This window comes from Rhynchophorus ferrugineus, unplaced genomic scaffold, assembly GCF_030347505.1.
Source record: "Rhynchophorus ferrugineus isolate W39M unplaced genomic scaffold, kcgeb_rfMv2 rfM2, whole genome shotgun sequence".
In the NCBI taxonomy this organism is placed as follows: domain Eukaryota; kingdom Metazoa; phylum Arthropoda; class Insecta; order Coleoptera; family Curculionidae; genus Rhynchophorus; species Rhynchophorus ferrugineus.
In genome coordinates this window covers 24,193,178-24,210,687 of record NW_027472581.1, presented here as the reverse complement: position 1 = coordinate 24,210,687, position 17,510 = coordinate 24,193,178, and the positions used below count along the sequence as shown (strand labels likewise).

Genomic DNA, 17,510 nt, shown 5'->3' with positions numbered 1-17,510 from the left:
AAAAAAAAACTTTAATATATAATGAAAAAACACTTTTTGTACCTCTAAGTGGTGTAGCTTGTTGTGTTCAATGTCAAGCATTCTTTTTCTATTATCATTTCATGTTTTGCAATGCACGTCATCAAAATTTATGCTGCCAGTATGTATGGCACAATGTTGCCGCATCAAATTTAACTTTTGGTTTATTTTAACTCTGACATAAAATACTAATACAATTAAAATAATGAAACAAAAATAATGTGACATAAAATACTAATATAAATAAAATATTGAAATAAAAACAATGTTATCAAATATAATTTATTTTAACATACACTATCTGATGCATATTATCGAAGGACTTAAACTACAGTTAGTTAATATACAGCCACAATGATTTAAAAGTTGGAATTGTTTTATTATATTTACATTGAATTATTATAATGTAAGTAATATATTTTACGAGTACTTTCATTAGAGAACATATTTACCTTTTTATGTTTAATCCGTGTTTCCTTCGTTGCTATGACTCCATGTCAAGTCATTTGGATATAACTGTATTTCTGTGTACATTTATCTTTATCAAATTAGATTTAACCATTGCATGCTGCCTAATGTATTTGCCATATCTGAAAAACCATTAGTATTTTTTCTCTTCTCATAAAACCTAACTAATATTTAAATCTTTTATATTCCACAGTATGATTTTTTAAAGTTATTCTATAATTACATATACTCACCATTAGTTGCTTCCACTCTCATAATCTTTTTTTTTGATAATTGCCAACATTGGATCACAACCCCATTCCGAAAGTTTCATTCAGTTACTGTCACATTCTGAGTAACTATCCAAATCAATACAATATCAATACGAAAGAAATACTCTTCGTTTTTATGCATTTCATAAGTTTTATGTCGGATGGAGATATCATAAAGAGTTTCATTCGCTATCCGCTTTCTATGCGAAGGCTTTCTTTTCGATGAATCCAGCATTATATTGTTTATAATTTTTGGGATATTTTACCCACACTGCTTATATTAATATTAAGTGCAGCTGCAACACGATAAAATAACTTAATATTTAATTGTGGTCGATACTTCTCGACGAACCTCTTATTATTATCACTAATGTTTTGAAGAAATTTATGTATATTTGGCACCAAGGTCCACCAGTACCAATACCAATCGAGTACAATAAAAGGATTCGGTTACATATTCCGACGAATTACATAGCATTTTGTCTCTTTTTAATTAGAATTCTTTAACTATATATATATATATATATATATATATATATATATATATATATATATATATATATATATGTTTTTTTTAATATTCTTTATTATCCTTCATCATATTCTTTATTATGAAGCCTAATTGCCGATGCTCTTTTATTTTTACGTGCTACACTACAGCTACTTATATAATTGTTATTAAATTTTCTAACGAATATACCATCGCAGTGTTTTCATGTATTTGTATTTGTTTTAGTTATTTTAGTTAATCTGGCTACAACGCGCTTCTATTTGGCCTGTTTCAGAAGCGATATTACGCTTTTACGACATATATCTCCACACCACTGTTATTAATATATATTTGAAATCTAATACGACAATATCCTTGTATTTAATGCTTCTCTATAAAATCAACTAACCAATTTGTTTTCCAATTCAGAGTACAACAAGTGGAAAATAAACCATTCGTAGCTTCCAACGTTTTCTAAACTAGCTTATTTTACATTAAATTATTTTTTTAACCCTGTAATAAACTAGGTATAAACTTTTATAATAAATCTTTCATATGTAGTCCAATGGTGGAAAGTTATTTACATACCCAAGTTCAGAATTGAAGGTTGAAAACAATTATTCGTAAACATGAGGTATTTATTAAAATAGATGTTTTAGAAATATTCTCCATAAGATAGCTTTGTTTATAAAATTCGGAGGCTATTATTTGGATACCTGAAAAGTTGGTTATTGATGTTAAAATTCACATATCTATTACACACCCGAATAAAAAGAGCCAGTCAATATTTGATTCAATCGCCTGCAGAAGTTTATTATCTTTGAGAATAAATAATTGTTAGGAATATCTTATACCCTGAATTATAAAGAGCAATCCTTAACTGTATTATGAGGATTCATTTATTGGATTAAATTTTTGCATAAATTACATTATAGAAAGTTTTACACGATAATGATAAGTGTTTTGTCTGTGTTACAGTTCAATCCACCATTAGTTCTCAACCACAAGAATTGAATCTGGATAATATGTGGGATGAAGCGTCTCCTCAAATATCATCCATACTGGAGCATGGAGAGAAGCTAACTTCAGATATTGTGCCTTTCGATGCAACTTCGGATGTTTCAATTGATGATCAAAAGTAAGTATTGTCTTTATTTTGTGAATCAAGGATTTAAAACCAGTACATTTTAACAACGTTGTCACACTAATACTAAACAACGGTAAAAGGATATACCTGAAAAATTAATGAATCTTAATAATTGTTTTGTTTTTTTATAACTATTTGGTTGAATTGGAAATGTTTATTAATTATTCTTGTAATAACTGAAGAATGTATGGTGTTCACAGTGATTATGTTGAATATGTTTTTTATTAAAAAAAAAGTTGTTGGAAGGTGAATTTAACACCTTAGTAGGTAAACTAAACTAGTACTAGATTCATATTAATTTCAACGAATATGCATAGCATCAAAATCCTTTTTTGTTTTTTAAAATCATTTGATTTGGCATTTGTTTCTCAATTGAAACAAGAAACTTTTGTTCATTCCCAAATTCATCTAATATAAGGTTCACCACTAAAACTATTATTCAACCACCGAGCGAAGATTAGATTAGAAAGGCGAAGATTAAAAAAAATATTCAAAGTTCTATTTTGAAAAGGAAAATATACTCCCCACGAATCACATTCAGAAATTATAGAAATACTTAGAAGAGTATATTGGTATATAGAAATAAAATATTTTAAAAACATCTAAAATAAAATTTTCCTACAAACTTACTGAACTACAAGGATTTATAAAGATAGCGTAAACTGTGCTATGTCGCATTCTACATATGTTTGAAAGGTTACCTAAAATACTTATTGATTGTATACTTAATTAATTCTATACTGATTATGATTAAGTATCTGCTGAAAATGATGGTGTTGCAGGGAAGATTACGATTAATATTTTATATTGATACAAACGTTTGACTGATGGTTTCAATGTTTTGAAATGATTGGCATTTTTCTACTGAAATAATTCTAAAATGGTGGATAGTGATACTAAGAAAAAACCTTTATGGGAGATTGCCAGTGTATTATTGATCATATATCAACACGAATTTTGATATTATTTGTCATAGCTCAGTTATAATAGTTACTTAAGTCTGACGAAAATATATCGTTATATATGACGAAATGCGGTAAAATTAGTTCTCAAATAGGACTTTATAATATAAAATGTCACCAGGGTGGTTAAGGGCGAATAAATATTCGATTAATAATAACCTACATATGTTTTTGTTCTGCATTATTACTATAAAAATGTCTTATTTAATAAAACTCCTTCAATTTATTTATCTAAATTAAAGAACAAAATAAGTATAGTTATAATCAGAACGAAATATATTTCAGAGAACAGTCAAATAATCTTTTTTTATTCTCTTGGGCCTGGGTTTATCTTTCCAGTGTCAAAAACTATTTGCTCAAGAAAAGTTTTATCCGAAAAAAAGCGAAAACTTGGAATAACTTCAATAAATATTTTTTAAATTGGCGCCCAGAGGCAGAATAAGTTTTTTCGGCTCTCAATCTGAAAAAAAATCTATCAAACATTATTATTTTCTACTTACGGTTTATGTAAAACTATTTTTGATTTATATTAATTTTGTACTCGTTTCAATTTGTCTACAATTTGCCACTGCATTATTGTTTATTCAAGCTTGGGGATTAGCTATTTTTTCATGCTTCACTCCTCTTTGTTTGATTTCTGGGCTTTGTAACGTCGAAAAAGAGTGTTGCTATTCATATTTTTGGCCTTCGTAGCACTAAGTGTTTTTAAAGTCAATCTGGCCTTTTCATTTCATTTTCTTCAGAACATTGTGACTTGAGCCAGATTTTTGTTGTTTACACTAACGCGAAAAAAATATCTCTGACACAAATTTAAATTTGCTTGTAAAAAAACCGTCAAGGTCGTTCTAAATCAATTCTTATTTCAGAAAAAATTTAACACATAAAAATTGAAAATCAATTCGATACGTGTCTGGGACGAACGCATAAGTTAATCGGAAACTAGAAGATTATTTACATAAACGCTCGCAAAGAAGGTTATTAATAACAATCGATAACCTTCCTTGATAATATCGATAAGGCAAGCAATTGTATTGATATTAACGCAATCTGCCCTTACACTATATCCTTCTATAATACCTGATATTAGATTCTCACTACAAGTATCTCCAGATTATCCTTAAAAATATAGTATCAGTATTAACCATTTGATTCTATATGTTTTGACCAACTCTCAAGCCATCGCTGGATGCCATGCCAGATTAACAGTTTCTCCTTTCAGATAAACCATTCATCGAGCGATTTCTCTTCTTCCTCAAGAGATTTGGCCTTGCAGATGATAACTATGGTTATTTTTTATAGCTCACAAGGGATATTCCGTCGCTGACGAATTTCTAAATAAATACATTATTTTCGTTCTTTACTACTTGATACTGAATTGACTTCTTTTCGTACCGCTGAAACAGAATTTTATTGATGAAATTGCTAATTTTTACCTGTCAACTCATGTCGCTCCCCATCTTTTGGATCTTTTCCATCGCTTTTTTTGACGTTTTTGACGTTTTGATCTTTACTCAGTAACTCCTGCAATTCTGTGTCAAAAGGCCTTCTCTTCATTCGACGAAAATTTCTTCCCAGCGATCATTCTTTTGAGATCTGAGAACAGGTAATAGTCGCTGGGGACCAGATCTGTTGAATATAGTGGATCATGAAGCAATTCGAATCCCCATTTCATGGATTTTTGCCATCGTTTTCACCGACTTGTCACAGGATGCACTGTCTTGGTGAAGCGGCACTTTCTTTTTGTTCAAATGCTGCCGTTTTTCGCCGATTTCGTCCTTCAAACGGTCTAATAAAGCTATGTAATAGTCGCTGTTGATGGTCCTTCCTTTTTCAAGGTTCGTTTTTCGATGATTTCGTCCTTCAAACAATCCAATAATGGTACATAATAGTCGCTGTTGGTGGTCCTTCCTTTTTCAAGGTAGTCAATGAAAGTTATTCTACGTGCATCCCAAAATACAGACGCCATAACCTTGCCAACCGACTTTTGCGTTTTCCCACGCTTTGAAGCGGGTTCATCGTGTGCTACAAAAGAGCTAAAAGATAATAAAATAAAGACTAAATAACTAAAAGAGCATTTTGTTACCGTTTTATAAAAAGACTATATAACAACATTTTGTAAAATTTATTGAATTACAAGGATCTATATGGATAGCGTAATAAATATCGCATTACTCAGTTCTGTAATTAAGTATGACTATGTGACGAGGGAAAGGTTATGTAAAAAATACTGTTCCTGTGTGAAAAATCATCAGATCAGGTATTGTTAAACATTTCTGTAAAAAAGTGGAGTATTGGTTTCAACGTTTTAGAATGAATATTTTCCGTGTAGATGAACCAGAGTATTCTTCAACTGAAAAAATGTGAAGAATTGTGAGCTCACATCAATATAAACTATTTAATCATGTGACATGTACCCATTCGGAGTAATTAACTTAGCTGTTTATAGGTTATCATAACTCGGTTATAATACCACAGTTAAACTGAAAGAAAAACTGCCGAAATGGACTGACACTAAAAGAAGCGAAAATAAATGTGAAAAGAAAGTTATGCCACACAAAAAGAAAAATCTTTTTAAACGCAATGTTATCTTTTATTATTTTATAGGAAAATATTTTTTAACTAACTTAATGATTGTAATTCATAATACATTTCCTAAAATATAATGTATCCTGTACAAATTTTCTATATGACATAACATTAATTATATGACAAACTTTTTCTGTAATACTATATGCTCCAGAACACCCCAAATAAAAAACCTTAAGTGCCCTTTCACCTTTTACCGTTTATTTATTTCAGTGAAACCTGTCCGCCAACTCTAATTAAAATAAAAGCACTGACATCATAACCCCATATTTAATTCAGTTTGTTTTTGTTTGTAGTAGCAATTTTTGGCTAAATTTCCCGTCGGTGCTTCTCATAATTGAATATGGTTGCAGTCGGTGTTGGTGGTGTCGCACTCTCTCTCTCTATGGAAAAACCTACACCAGATGAGGGGCTTCAGGCGTCGCGTGCTATGAGGCGTGGTGGTGTTCGTCATTTTGCTCAGGTATAATTTCATGCCGTAATTTTTTTCGTGTATTAACGATAAAAGCAGTTTAATTAGTGCTACTCCGCGTAATTGCTCGCGTTCATACTCTTACGGGTTTTAATTAATTCGACAGTTGGGTCGAAGTTGTTTATTAGTACAAAATGCTTTATTTAATGTTAATTTTTAATTAATTGCTGTTCTGTGTTCGGGTAAAATTAGTTTTATTTAAAAGAGTTTCAATGTAGTTTGAAAAACGTCTATTTATGTATCAAAGTGTATTTTTTAATTAAAATTTATTTCTTTCTTTATCTAATAATTTCTTTATCTAATAATTTTAATATAACGAAATTGTATTCATGGAACTTATGAGACAAATTCATGTTTCTGTTCAGTAACTTTTCAAAGAAACATATTTCTACCCGTCTTTTTCTTATATATCCATAAATATTGAATTATGGGAATTAATTGCTGTTCTGTGTTTGGGTAAAATTTGTTTAATTTAAAAGTGTTTCAGTGTAGTTTGAAAAACGTCTGTTTATGTATCAAAGTGTATTTCTTGATTAAAATTTATTCTATTAGTTGTGTTTGATAAATTAATTAGGTTTCATGCTCTCTGACTGATTTTTTTATCTAATGATTTTAATATAACGAAATCGGATTCATGGAACTTATGAGACAAATTCATCGTTTCTATGAATGAAAACAAATGCATGCTCCTATTCAGTAACTTTTCAAAGACTTTAACATATTTCTATCCGTCTTTTTTATTATATATCCATAAATATTGAATAATGTATATAGCCAGTCTATAATACATCTGATACACGTCATAGATGACGTCGAATATATTGCCAATTACAGTTTGTAAAAGTTAAAATTCGTTTTAAAACGGAACCGATTTTTCCTTCTCATTTTATCTCATTTAAAAAGAGATCGGATGCAGTCTGATGCGTCGAAGTATGAAACCAGTTAACTATGTCAAATTTACACAATTTCTTCAAAACATTAGTTATAATACTTGCAGGTGTTTGCATTTGTATCTCCTTAGCCATTATATATTTATTTGACCTATGCGAGCGATATGATTTCACTTCAAAATAATGTTTAACATTAATATCAATATTTTCTTCTAACTGAAACATTTCTCTTCGAAACTGTTTGCATTCGAAAGTGAATCAGAAGTCATGCATTGTCTAATCTGGAGAGTAAGCAGGTTGTTCTGTGATTATTGTTTTGTATTTTTTTTAATACTGAAGATTCACGGCTCATGGCAAATTATTGAATACTACAGGAAAACAATATTTAACATATCCTTTAGCGGTTGTTATTTTCTGATCCTTCTGTTACATTCTTCTTTATCTCACATGGTTTCTTTATTTTCATTAACTATTGATATTTTGCTTTCTGTAAATCTATAACATGATTTGCAATTTACAACTTAATTGCAACCAAAAGAAATAATTTCTTTTCATAACTGAATTATTACGTCTTCTAAAAATAATATGTTATATATAATCTTATAATATGTAACTGCTGATTGTGTAAGATGTTCAAAGAGCATTTTCAATTTTTTTTCCAGTTATTCGCTTTCAATTATTTCGTTCTTCAAATTTCAGAATTCTATTTTTCATTCATTCCATTTTTTTTTTCAAATTCCACATTTGTGATATCAATTTCGGAGTATGATACTTTAAAAATGGTGATGATACTGCTTTACTTGATATAAGTAACTGCATTGAGGCAGCTGTGAAAAACATTACTAGGGGGACCAAGAGATGGCCAATAAAATTAAATGCTACGAAGTGTACACATCCGAATTTCAACTACAAAAATCTTAACTATCAGTAGTAATTGGATCTGAAATAATTTCATATGCGTATACAGCCACATACATAAACCACTTGGTTATAACAGCAAGTATGGAAAGAGCAGCATAAAATTTTATATGATTTTGAAGGAAGTGTGCTATTTGTTTGTATGACATTCCGAATGATCATTCACAACAAATTGTTTTTCTATAAACACATTTTGAAACCAGTGTAGACCTACGGTGTACAACTATGGAGTTGCACAAATGAATCCAGTATCAGTATGATTCAAACTAATCAAAATAAAGTTCTCCAGAGCGTTCTCTACAGTGCCAAAAAACACCAAGTGAGATTTCATGAACATAAAAACATTGAAGTATTACAACTGCTCAACAATAGTGGACACGGAGGTTAAAGATAATTTTTGAACTAGCTATTTAACTTTGAGTCTGAAACCTTAGATGTGGCTTAGTAGAATAATATTAAAAAGAAATTTCTACATAATGAATAATTAGTTGTAATGTATGTATCATATGATTTTTAAATAAAAATATATTTGTTATTTAAATTCCTTCGTTATATTCAGACTGGAAGATAAATAGAATCGTTTTATTTAAAATAGTTTTCATAAATTTAGATTCCTTCGTTATATTCAGGCTGGAAGATAAATAGAATCGTTTTATTTTAAATAGTTTTCATAAATTGCCAATGGTCTTTTATTTAGCAATTTATGCTATTATTCCAGAATGTAGACCAAACATAAACAATAAATGAGTTTTATCCTAACTATTATAACACACTGAATTAAATACTTTGTCTCTAATATATTTTAGTTGATTGGAAAATTATTTAATACAATACAGATTCGTAACGAAATTGTTACTTTGAATTGCCTGCATTTACATCAGAAGATTTAATTAAAAATACATTACTATAGAGGGCCGTTTCAGTAATAGCATGTATTCATTATGTCGCAGAGATTATTCAATTATAATACGTAGTTTATCTGCTATGGCTGTGCTTCAAAAATTCGACAAAATTTAATTTCCCCTAATTGGTGGACCCTTTTCACCCGAGGTCTTTTTTTTTTCATTGAAACCGCTTTACGGTTTGGAGTGTGATTAATATAAAAAAGTTTCAACCTCGACCTTAATTTGGTTTATTTTTATTTGCGGCCGGAATCCCACTAAATTTCTTGTCGCTGTTTTCTATAATTAAATAAAATGACAGTCCCTTTGTACCAGAAAGACCAAACAATTTTTTATTGCACATTCTGTGGTGGGAGTTTCGTTATTTCATTACAAAGACAATGTATATTTTAAAGAAGGCTCAGAGATAAAGGGAATGTAAAAAATTAATTATGTTTACTTCATTTTAAAATACTTATTGTATTTTTAGTGGACTGAAATAATAATATAGTAAAATAATTTGTTATGATTTGTATTAATAATGCTCACAATTTTTATTTCACATTCTAGATGTATAACCCCTATTGTCTATTCTGTTGTTTTACGGTGTTGAGTTCGGTCCGATCTAATCAGTATTTTATATCCTATCCTATATCAACACTTCTTGTTAATATGGTATTAGTGACAATCTAATATGGCATTACAATTGACATGATAATCACAAACCCAACAGAAAAAAAATTGACGCAGTTGTTCTGAAGTCATGCTTGTACATATATTTCGGAGATTGATTCATTCTCAATAATTGAAGTAAGAGGTATTGCTAGGCAGTATTCCTTTTAGTACTTTTACTTGTAAAAAATAAACAGGTAAGTTTTGATATATAACAATCAAAACTTACCTGTTTATTTTGGCTTGGGACGTGGTTTAAAAAGGGTTTTCTTTTTTGACCTTTCTCCGTTATTATTAATTTTTTTCTGTAGGTAATAGTTTTTCTGTATGGCTGAATTAATATTTCAGAATCGATGAAAGATGTTCTAAAGAAGCCTGACTATACTGACTATATGGACTGACTGATTATACTAATTTCAATATAATCAAAAGAAAGAAACAAATATGGCATCATTTCATAACTTTGAGTAATCTGAATAACAAACTGATCACGATTTGTTACCATTGTTGTTAACAGGCCATTTTATATGTCCGTTCAATAAAAAGGTGAACTTAGGTGATCTAAATTTATGACGTCAAAATGTCGTAGTGTTGCCACAACGACTTTGGGTTTTAGCTCATTTTGGCTTTGTATGATATATAACAAAATTCTAATCTAAGTAATCTAATATTATTTTAAAATATAGTTGTTAATTCATAACATTCTCTTTTTAGTCAGAACGTATCAAGTAAATAATTCAAGTACATCTGCATGTATTATCCCGTTCCTGTTCAAAGTAAGTGATTACAGATAATTTTCGATCAGAGTGATAATAAGCATCATATTATATAAACAGATTTTAAAACGAATTTATAATTAGGCAATATCTTCGACATCATGATGACGCGAGTTGACTGTTGTTTTGTATACACTATGGATAGTTTAATCTTCAAACATCACACATTTAAAAATTGTAAATCATCCAAATTATTAGTTTACAACTTGCAGTGATTTTAGTGAAATAAATTTTGTTACTTTCTAAGCAATGGAGAGATAATAACTTCCGGTATTGAATTACGTTTTTTGATTGGAAAATATACTGTTAAAGTCAACCTGATATGTATAATCGAAATTTTCCAACAGGGAAATTAACTTAATATTGACTAGTGTTCTCAATTTAAATTCCCATATGATTTACCCTGCAATCTGCGGTTATGTAAAACATGAATAAAGTTCATAAAATAATTTTGAAAATCGTAAAGTGAAGTAAAGTAAATTGAGATAGCTGATACTAAATGTATCAAAAGCCAATGTTATACTTTTATGTTAAAAATTTAACATAGTAAGTTGTTTGAGTAAAAACAACGTATTGTTGATTATTATTACTATTACTGTCTAAGATAAAAAAAACATTTCTTAGGTGATTATATGGTAATACATGAAACAGGTAATAGAAATACACAATTTTAACATTACATTACTTACTGCAGGTAACAGGACGGTTCTCTTATTGCTACGATATTCGTAGATTCGAATCACACACAACGTGAATGTACTTTATATCTATTATTGCAATTGCAAATATATCAGGCAACAGCATAAAATCTGCCAAGGAATGTTCATTCTAGTCACGCCATTAACCAGTTTGGATAAAACCGGATGTCCTGTGGATGTGGTCGAGGACCGTGGTTAGGAGCCCATGTTAAGAAAATATTAGGTCCAGTGCAGTCCAACCCTAGTCAGCCATAATTTATGACGTCACAACGTCTCTACATTGTCGCACCAACAGCTTATTTTGTGTTTAACATGTAACAAAATTCTAATGTAAGTAAAATAATGAAATAGTAAATAAGCCCATATGAGGAAAGTTTCATTCAGTAACTGTCACTTTTACTATCTGAATCTGAATGACTGTTCGTAATTCCACCATTTGTCAATTTCTTCTTCTGTATCTCTGATGGAGCTCATCCACACCGAAAGTTTTATTATAGACAATGCTTCTTTCTACAAGTCTAAATAGTTCTTTAATGTATATCACACTTGACCAGCATATAATATTATATTAATTATAATAATTTTTTTAATATTTTTTTCAACTCTATTTAATAGTATCCATACTTGTATTTCAAAAAGTATATCACTAGCAAGTGGTGGGAGGGGGATTATGTCGTTCCTGTTTGAAGTAACAATTAGGGACGTAGTCCGTGTCAGAAGACTCTTTCACTTTGATTCATAGCAATCATAAATATTAAGCAGAGATTTGAAATTCAATCAAAACAAGTAAAATAACGTTTTCCGGTTTATAACCTCTAATTATTTTCACTAATGTTTTGAATAATTTTTAAGACATTTGACTACCAGGTGAATTTTATGGTCTGAACTGGTTACATGTTCGGACGCATTGCACAGTATTGTATCTATTTTTGGCTAGAATAAAATGAGAAGGAAGAATACGGTCTGCTTTGAAGAGGAATTTTCAAAGTGTAATTAACGATACATTTTGTGATGTGATGACGTGAATTCACTGCTATATATATGCGACACTAGATGTAATTTTTATACACTGGGGTAGTAAAACAGAATCAATTTAATTAAAAAAAGTAGGACGCTGTATACCGACCGCAAGTAAATAAAAATAAACTGAATTAAAGGTGGGTTTGTGGCGAAACCTTTTTTTAATATTAATTACAGTCTCTACGAAACGCTTCCAATATAAAAAAAAAACGTTTTTGGTTAAAAGGGTTTACGAATTACGAGAAATTAAATTTTCCGGAATATTTCAGGTATCGCTCGGGTATTTCGATTTTAATTTTTTTAATGAGTACAGATGGATATTTTTTTAGCGAAGATCGATATTTTGGTATTTGGAAGTGCGCGATCAAATATGGTACGGTTATAGCCCAATATTCTGTGACATTTCCTGTTATTCTATCAATTATGAATAGACATCCTCATGCTTAACTTTAATATGAAATTTCTTGGCGCTGCTGAGCTAAAAATATTGCCAGGAACTGCCATTCTTGTATTAGTTTTGTTAAGAGCATGAAGTCATTTTTGTATTTTTTATTAATTTTTTATTGTAATTGTATTAATTTAATTGGTTTGAGCTTTTAACTTTGTTATTTATTACACATTTGGGATGTGCCTACGTATTTGATGTGTTATTTATCACATATTTTGGATATTTAGTCGCCTTAATGTATTATATTATATTCCCCTATAAATTAATTTTAAAGGGTTTACAACAGATGGTGTTTTGACCATGACGTCGTGTCACTGACAGGTGTCACTTTCCATAGAAATATATCCGTAGCTCCAAGCTAATGCTCTATATTTGATGGGATTAGCTTGGTATGGTGCAATGAAAGCTAATGAAACCATCCATCGACTACAATTGATGTGTTTGAGCCGAGCTCTGGGCGAAAAACGGCCGGAATAAGAACAAATACCCAACATTCTTATTCTTCAGCGTGAAAACGCTTGACCATGTATTGCAAAATCGGCGAAAGCATATTTGGAAACATTGTATTTTCCAAACTTTGTTCCTTCTGATTACTGCCTGAATGGTGCTTCTTGAATATATCAAAAATGGTTGTGACAATTTGCTTTAAAAATAGGAAAAGTTTTAAACAAATTGATAGGCCTCATATTACTCTTAATTTCTTTAATATTAAATCTGTTCCTTTGAACTTTTGCACACTAACTAAAAATTACTAATATAGATAACTATTATTTTAATGTTTGTATATCGTTACGGTACGTGACTGCGAATTTGGATATTCTGCTTCAAAAAAACGTCAGTGACAGCACAACAGTAAAAAGCTTTTTACGATCGAAACGCAATTATTTGCTTATTGTTTTCTGTAAATGTTTATATAAGCCAAAATGTAGATTAAATTCACCGAAATCAAATATTTGGTATCAAAGTTATTGGATTCAAATTATTACAAATAACGACATTTTGTAAAAACACAGGCACGTTGAATAAATCGGACAAAAAAAACTGAAATAAAAGGATACCTAACATATTTCATTGATGACATTGTATCTCAAAGCTTTGTCGTTGTGGATACGTTTTTTTTGCATAAAGTTTAATTAATTTTTTTCGTCAAAATTAAATAATTGTCAGGATCGAAATAAAATGTTATTGCTTTTGTCACGTACAGGGAGCTTTCAAATGCTTTCTTGAAAGGTCAATCAATGAATTTCATTAAATTTTAGATATCTGCGACGGCCCCCTTTAACTGATATGTAATAGCAAAGAAAATTACGATACTAGGCAGCAGTTATTGTGTGTCCCGAATGAAGCAAATCATCTTATAGATCTGGAATTTTTTGAGTTTCTCCAAAAAAAAAAAACATTCATACTTCACTGGTGACAAACAGCGCCTCCCCTTTTTTCTCTATTGGACGTTGGCCTATTTCAGCTTCAGGCTGTATTGATGAGTAAGAAACATCTGATCAACTTTCTTATTTTATTTTACTATCTAAACAAGCGTTAAATTTATTTCGCCAAATTGTTGATTTGGTGGTACTAGTGATATATCGAAATCGAAATTCGACCACGATTTATTAAGTATAAGTTTCTCATATAATAAAGTAAAGATAATTATTTAAAAATTATTTAATATTACTAAAACCTGTTTTGATAATATTTTCAATATAAGATCGGCAATATATTTGATAAATAATATTAATTAAAGTAATATATATAGTAATATATAGTCTGTATACTAAAACATACACAAAATATATACAAACTATCTCTATAACTAACATTTTTAAATTGCATTTAATGAAATCTAGTTTCCATTGAGTTTCATTAAGTTCATTTACCAACAAAGTATTGATAAATTTAAATTACTACACTTCATTATCAGAACTGTAATAACAACTTCAGAGAATAAAATATAAGTATATATGATCACTGTTTACTTTTATGTTACAAACATAAATATGGAATAATAAATAAGTTCTTAAATTTACTTCGTATGTCCTATATTGGAAGTAACAATTCACCAACAAATAAGGATTTTTAATTATATGAAGCTGTTTTATAATTACTAATATTCTTTGTAGTATTCATTTTGACTCTTAATGCACAAAATATATTATCTGCAATATTCGGTTAGTGCATTTACTAATGACACCTGAAATAAATCGGAAGTTAATACCATTAAAATATCTAGAAAACTCTTACTAAACTTTAGAATTTCCTTTAGTACAATGATATACTATGTCTCCAGAATCATATCAATTACTATAAGTCCTTAGCAAGAACAATTTTTCTTAAATTCTGATTTTGAAAATCTAAATATCTTGTAAATAAAAAGGACCGAATGATTCTTGTTATTGTCGAATTTTGTTAGTCTGTTGGGATGAAATTATCGCATATGTCGAGTTTTTCTTCCACAGCTGTATATACGTTCCGATAAAGCGGGCGCATGATTTGTTCTATTTCAGTTTTGTTAATATTAATTTGTTAAATAAATTTGTTTAATAGCGTTTTAACAGACTCACTTTCTGTTTTAATATCGTTTCTAATACAAAATTTAAACATTTGTCTTCCGATTGGTCTACCGGCATTTTACAGTACAACGCTGCCATATTTTTACTTTAAAAATTATGTAACCGTGGTTGGTTTACGTACAACAGAAACGACGAATGAACCTTATAAGAGGTGCTGTTTGCAGCGTGTGGCTCAGAGCCTAAAATATATGTCACTGATCTGACGACTATTTCTGGTTTCTTGATTTGGGCGTATTTCCTTTGTACATTTGTGCATTATGTAAGTGAAAAATGGGAGTATTTTCGCTCATTCTGACAACTAAAGAAATACTTCAAATGGTCGGCTGGTCTTGAATTATCTAAAGGTTATCCCCGCTTCTCCCTTCCGACCTTTCAGAAATAGAAGGCTTGTTTATATTGAATATTTTACAATCAATCAGCAATATTATCGAAAATCTTAACCTAGTATTTTGCTCAGAAACTTATTTTTGTAAACGATATCATGAAGTTATATGCAAATAAAAGTACATTGAGCAGTTTCGTAGATGAACTTTAATACAGTTTTTTGACGCACGTTTGTATCCACATATTAATTGCATGAAACTAGAATCCCCAGCATTTTCCACTTAATAACTCCACGTGATCCTTAATTCTTGGATATATATTGTGAAAAGTTACAAGAGTTGTGCATTGGATATGTTGCGGTTTGAATGGGAAATTCTGCAATACCCAGCTTACTCGCTTCAGATAATCGGTCGTTTAGATCGGTGCAGCATGACTTGACTTGCGAATAAGTTGTAAAAAATGATAAGAAGTATTTCCATTTTTTATTTTCAATTGCAATCATATTCAGTCTTATCAGTATTTATCTCTTTTAAATGCTTCTAAGGCTGATGTTGACATATTAGAAGTAATTGTTCAAGGAGCTTCCAAATAGTAATGTACTGCAATATGCATGGAGATAAAAGTAATGGAGAATTTTAATTGAGTTTAGAGAATGTCTTCATGGAAAATGACGTTCCTCAAATAATCGAAATAGACAAACCGTCTTTTAGTCTGAGCATTCACTCAATAATAAATGTCTCAATTTATTCATGACTAGTTCGAAACAATTGACGTTCGAAACTAAATAGTTCTTACGTACGAATACACGCCAACAGCAATAATGTATTTTGACTTGAGGCAAAAACTTCCCAGCGACAAAAATGGCTCTATAAGTGGCAATAGCGTATAAAATAGAATTTAGAAAACAATTTAGTTCTCTTTGTTACCAGTCGGGTTCTATAATTTAATAAGAACAGTGGTGGATGTGACATAAAGCAAGAAACAGACTTTTGATAAGGGCACAAAGCAGCGAGACGTATGGCAACGAAGGACAAGTCTAATATAATAAAATTCGAGTGAGGGGTCGAATTATACGGGGTTTATTGGAAAATGTAACCAGCCACTCAATAAATTCGTTCCCCAAGTGTCGTAATGGAAAACTTGAATTCTATTTTCCTTAGTTAATTATAAATCGGAAGCAGAATTTTGATAAGTTTGGGGTTAGGGGTTAGAAACAGTTCCAATTGATAATCACACCATGAATGTGATGATTTTAAATTAATAAATAACTTTCTAATTAATAACTAAATTATTTTTCTTATTTAATATATAGATAGCTACTAATATTTTTTATATTTTTGGCAAAGCAAGGCATCTCTCGTTACTAAAATATAGTAATCTGGCAAAGTGCTATATTTTTCTCCAAAAGCTATAATTTCTCCTGATAATTCTATAAGTTGTAATTTATTTTTATAAAAAATAAAAACTATACTTTACTTAAAATGATTGATTTATTTAACAGGAACAAGAGGTAACTAGTTGAATAGCGCGACAATGCCCCACTCATCTATTAGAAAATAGATACATTCGTTTCACTTGTTCATCATTAGTCTACGGCGGTATTACATAACACCTTCCTCCTAAAGATATCCTATTCCGTCTCGGCACCGCTTAGAATTGTTATATAAATTGTTTTTGAGTATCAATTGTAACTTAGTCCGCCAGTTTGCCTTTGAAGATTTTCTAAATGGCACTGTGTCGATCCAATTTTCTATGGTACCACTCTATAGAATGGTCTTCCAATTTTTGGTGACTCCAGATTGCAATAGTGGGTAAAGAAACTAAGCTACCGCAATCCGCATTTGGTGGCCGTCCATCCTAAACAACAAACTTCTCTTCAAATTCCAGTAAACTAACAAATCAATTGAAAAGTCCCCGGCCTA

At 30.1% G+C, this 17,510-nt stretch overlaps 1 protein-coding gene across 1 annotated transcript in view; it reads left to right on the top strand.

Annotated features, from left to right (window-relative positions):
- Positions 1-17,510, top strand: part of timeout (circadian regulator timeout) — a 621,776-nt gene that overhangs the window by 100,053 nt on the left and 504,213 nt on the right. Inside the window, exon 8 of the mRNA XM_076394399.1 lies at positions 2,206-2,365. Within this exon, the coding sequence (XP_076250514.1) occupies positions 2,206-2,365 (160 nt within the window). The remainder of the gene's footprint in view (positions 1-2,205; positions 2,366-17,510) is intronic.